Source organism: Sorghum bicolor, chromosome 3 (genome assembly GCF_000003195.3).
Source record: "Sorghum bicolor cultivar BTx623 chromosome 3, Sorghum_bicolor_NCBIv3, whole genome shotgun sequence".
Taxonomy (NCBI): Eukaryota; Viridiplantae; Streptophyta; class Magnoliopsida; order Poales; family Poaceae; genus Sorghum; species Sorghum bicolor.
In genome coordinates, this window is record NC_012872.2 from 49640454 (window position 1) to 49645912 (window position 5459).

A 5459-nucleotide genomic window follows, 5' to 3' on the forward strand; every position below is an offset into this window, starting at 1 on the left:
CATGTTGTGTAGGAACACAGGACCGAGAATACGAATCTCTTTGACCAGATGAATTAGGAGGTGTGTCATGATATCGAAGAAGGATGGAGGGAACACCAACTCAAAGCTGACGAGACATTGAACGACATCATTCTGCAGAGTAGCTAGTTGCTCTGGATTGATTGCCTTCTGAGAAATTGCATTGAGGAATGCACATAGCTTTATGGTGGCTAGACGTACGTGTGGAGGTAGAATTCCTCTTAAAACGACCGGCAGCAATTGCGTCATTAGAACGTGACAGTCATGGGACTTCAAGTTCAGGAATTTCTTCTCTGGCACATTAATTATTCCCTTGATATTGGAGGAGAATCCAGATGGGACCTTGATGCTGCTAAGACATTCAAACATGCTTTCCTTCTCTTCTTTGCTCAGAGTGTAGCTAGCAGGGCTTAAGTAATGACGTCCATCATCTGTCTTTTCTGGATGCAGGTTGTCTCGTTCTTTCATGCGCTGCAAGTCTTGTCGTGCTTCAAGTGAATCCTTAGACTTCCCGTAGACACCCATGAATCCGAGCAAGTTCACACAAAGATTCTTTGTCAGGTGCATCACGTCGATCGCGTTGCGGACCTCTAGGACATTCCAGTAAGGTAGCTCCCAAAATATGGATTTCTTCTTCCACATGGGTACGTGTCCCTTAGCATCCTTGGGAATAGGTTCGCTGCCTCGTCCCTTTCCAAATACCACTTTTATATCCTTGACCATTGCGAGTACATCATCCCCGGTTCGATTGAGAGGTTTGGTCCGGTGGTCTGCCTTACCTTTAAAATGCTTGCCTTTCTTTCGTACTGGGTGGTTCACAGGAAGAAACCGACGGTGGCAAAGGTACACGACCTTTCGACATTTTTTCAAAAATACACAGTCAAGGTCTTCATAACAATGTGTGCATGCATTATATCCCTTGTTTGACTGGCTTGAAAGATTACTCAGAGCTGGCCAATCATTGATTGTTACAAACAGCAATGCTCGCAGGTCAAAGTGCTCTTGTTTGTACTCATCCCACACGCGAACTCCTGGTTTGCTCCATAAAAGTTGAAGTTCCTCAACTAATGGCCTAAGGTAGACATCTATGTCATTGCCAGGTTGCTTCGGTCCTTGGATAAGCACCGGCATCATAATAAACTTCCGCTTCATGCATAGCCATGGAGGAAGGTTGTAGATACATAGAGTAACTGACCAAGTGCTGTGACTACTGCTCTGCTCACCGAAAGGATTCATACCATCTGTACTTAAGGCGAACCGCAAGTTTCTAGCATCATTTGCAAAATCTGGGAATTCTGTGTCTATCGCTCTCCACTGGGATCCATCGGCAGGGTGTCTCAGCATATTGTCTATCTTACGGTCTTCTTTATGCCACCGCAACAACTTTGCATTGTCCTTATTTCTGAACAGACGTTTTAATCGTGGTATTATAGGAGCATACCACATAACCTTGGCTGGAATTTTCTTCCTATGACGTTCTTCACCCTCAACATCGCCAGGATCATCTCGTCTAATCTTATACCGTGATGCCTTACATACTGGACATGCATCCAAATTCTCGTATTCCTCCCCACGGTAGAGGATGCAGTCATTAGGACATGCGTGTATCTTCTGGATTTCTAATCCCAAAGGGCAGACAACCTGTTTTGCTTCATACGTAGTGGTGGGCAATTCGTTGCCTTTCGGAAGCATCTTTTTTATGATCTTCAATAACTGCCCAAATGCCTTGTCAGATGTACCATTCTTTGCCTTCCATTGCAGCAATTCTAGTGTGGTACCCAACTTTTTTTGCCCCTCTTCAGCGGTGGGATATAGTGATTTCCTGTGGTCCTCTAGCATGCGCTCGAACTTGGCTTTCTCTTTATCACTTTCAAATTCTCTTTGTGCATCACGGATGGCATCACCAAAAGCATCATCGCCCCGATCATCTTCTGCCGCCACCTCTTCTTCATTATCTCCCCCCATTGCAACATCATTGAAGCCACCGTACTGAGCAATAATATTGGCATGGTCCAATTCTTCTTCTTCTTCTTCTTCTTCTTCTTCTTCACCTTCATCCATTATAATCCCGCTTTCTCCATGTTTGGTCCAACAAATATAGTTTGGTACGAAACCAGACTTTAATAAGTGTGAATGAAGAGTTCTTGAGTTAGAATATTCCGTCAAATTCTTGCACACGGCACATGGATAGTACATGAAACCGTCCCTCTTATTTGACTCGGCCACACTTAAGAAATAGTGCACGCCATTAATGAACTCTTCGGAGCGCCGATTGGCATTATACATCCAATTACGTGTTACCATCTGCATTAAAGATAACATATATATTATGAAAACCATGCACACATATACTTTCTCATCTTATTGCACAACATGTCTAAGATACATAGTTGATTAATTTAGGAAAGCTTGGCTACAACAAATACAATCGCAACTAGCATTAAAAAAACAAAACTAAAATGCACTTAAGCAACATAATTAGTTCGCGTCCGATCCCAACTATAATAGATAGATCATTCGCTTGATCAACATCATTGAACTCCTTTCGTCGGCTCACTGCCTCACCAGCTTCAGCCTCAACCACCTGTGCAAAAGATTTCTTAATGTGTTCAATGTATTCTTCCTCCCAGTACCAACCTGTACATCCGCCGGTACCGTCCCACTGAAATTAAAAGAGAGAATCAAAAGTTTAATTAATATCATTTAAAAAAATATGCACATATATAAGCAAATGTCTGGAAATAACTCACATTACGATCTGGACACTTGTAGAATATACGACCCTTGTTTACTCCCTCTTTCGACACTTTGTACTCCATCAAAATCTTCTGCCCACACTTGCCACAAGTAATGAGAGGGAGTTCCGAACGGTATCGCTTTTGAACCCGTTGAGAGACTGAAGACCCGGTCACGGTTGCCATCTACTATCCATACTCAATTTTAAAACAATTATAAATTCCACATTTACTAGTAAACATTTATGATACAATGGACATTATATGTAGTAATAAAAATAAATCAAGTGATATTAACAAACCAATTAATTTGAACTATCCTACTTTCTATGATCATAAAAATATAGTATAATTCATTCTTGCAAAATACATTAAAACTAGGTCAACCATGAAATATGATATATATATATATGGATACTAATTCATGTGAATGATTCAAAATAACAAAGTGGATTTGAGCTAAAAAATGATGGGAACATCACAAGCCAAAAACAACATGAAAAAGACAAGAAAGGCTGAAGTTAGTCACCTCCAAGCACGAAGAGACGATGACGGAGTCGAAGAAGATCAACGATGGGCGTTGGAGATAAAGAACAAATGAAGAACAAGCAAGAAGAAGCTCCAAGAACAACAATGGTGCTCTCGGTTTCAAATGGGCAGAGGGGAGGAGGGAGCCGGCCTATAAACCGGACCTTTAGCACCGGTTCAGGGCAAAAACCGGTGCTAAAGGGTTACCTTTTAGCAACACAAACCGGTGCTAAAGGGTTTGCCTCGGCCCGTGGCTCTGGCCGGTGCTAAAGGGACCCCTTTAGCACCGGTTCGTGTTACAAACCGGTGCTAAAGGGTCTCTGCCCCGACAGCACATGTCTGTAGCCGTTGGGCAGGACCCTTTAGCACCGGTTCGTGTTACAAACCGGTGCTAAAGGGGTCTTTAACCCCGGGCCGCAAAAAGGCCGAGGTTTTTGGCCATTTTGGGCATCGACCAATGCCTCATTCTGTAGTAGTGCTAGTCAATTCTTGAATAAGCACCATTAACACCTAAAGTGAACATAGACTCGAGAGAAAGCAATGAGAAATCATAAACACCATAAAACTAAAGTTGTCATATAAACACTCACAAAGTGTATTGAAAGCTAGCAATGAAGTGGTGATATTCTTTATATACGATAAAAAGGTATAAGAATAATGATGACTTTGGTGAATTATGCCAAATGCAAGATTAGATTTATATTTAGTAGTATAGTCAAAATTTTGAAGATCGGTAGAACATATAATTTGAAAATCCAGTAATGGCGAATTATAAGTATTCAAACTTTATTATAAGATTTGATGCACTATCTAAAATATATTAAATATTGTAGCTTATCCCTGAGAGGATTTACCTTAAAGGATAAATATTGTTTGTTTTGCAAAACTAATAAGTGGTCATTGATGCGTGAAGCATATTACTATTGTTTACTTATATCATAATTTATAGAAGAATTGTGTGCCAACTTTTTGAAAGACATGGTTTATGGTACTATATACTATTAATTAAGCATACATTTATGAAAAGTATAGTTTGAGCAATGAAGTTCAAAGTGTGGCTTGATGAGAGGAAGTATATTTGATTCAATCTATTTTGAAGGTACACCTTTAAAATTACAAAGATCAAGTAGATTATATTTATTGAAACATTGATGTTTATGAATAGATCATGAAGAACAATATCTATTCACGAAGAATAGAATATCATGAAAAATATATGACCGAGAAACATAAAAGTGTAATCAGAATTTAGTTTAGATATTCAGTTTAGTAGTTATAACTTTTTTTAATTATAGAAAACCATATGCATACAAATCAATCAATAGAATAAAAAATTAAATAATACATGCAGACTCCCCGCGGGGCTGGCACGTGAAGACCAAAACAAGGCGCGAGAATTTATTGGACAGAGTTTTCTGTCCGAACGGCACTCCCCGCCCATCAACACCATGTCGACGCCCGCGCTTGCGACGGCTGCCGAGGGAGCGACGCGCATCATCCTGGTGCACGGCACGGGCCACGGCGGGTGGTGCTGGTACCGGGTCGCCACGCTGCTCCGCGCCGCGGGACACCGCGTGGACGCGCCGGACCTCGCGGCGTCGTGCCCACGTCGTTACATGCGGCCGCTGCTCGACGCGCTCCGGGCGCTCCTGCCGGGAAGGACATCCAGGTGGGCCACAGCTTCGGCGGCGTGAACATCGCGCTCGCCGCCGAGATGTTCCCAGAGAAGGTGGCGCGCGGCCGCCGTGTTTGTCACGGCGTTCCTGCCGTAGTGTACTAATCCACGCTGACACGTCTTCGAGAAGGTACGTGTACGTTTGGTCATTGGTTACCGGGCCTCGTTTAGTTCGTAGAAAGTATTAATTTTTTTTTAAGATTTTCTGTCACATTGAATATTAGACACATGTATAGATCATTAAATATATAAAAAATAAAAACTAATTATAAAATTTGTCTATAATTTAAGAGACGAATCTTTTAAGTCTAGTTAGGTTATAATTAGATAATATTTATTAAATACAAATTAAAATACTAGAGTATTCGAAACCAAAAGATTTTTCCAATTAAACACGGCATAAGAGCTGACATGAATGGTGCCGTGCTCTTCCTGCGTCTCTCTCGATTCTCGAAGAATACCGTGCAAGACCGGATGGACAGCGTGATGGATGCAGAACACGG

General features: G+C 41.6%; 1 protein-coding gene across 1 annotated transcript; it reads left to right on the forward strand.

Annotated features, from left to right (window-relative positions):
* Nucleotides 4730-5080, forward strand: LOC8075000 (probable esterase PIR7A). Its single transcript, XM_021455544.1, has one exon. The coding sequence runs from the start codon at nt 4730-4732 to the stop codon at nt 4973-4975; it is 246 nt and encodes an 81-aa protein (XP_021311219.1). The 3' UTR covers nt 4976-5080.

Coding starts and splice junctions, on each gene's coding strand:
- LOC8075000 (XM_021455544.1), top strand. CDS start 4,730: ATGTCGACGCCCGCGCTTGCGACGGCTGCCGAGGGAGCGACGCGCATC.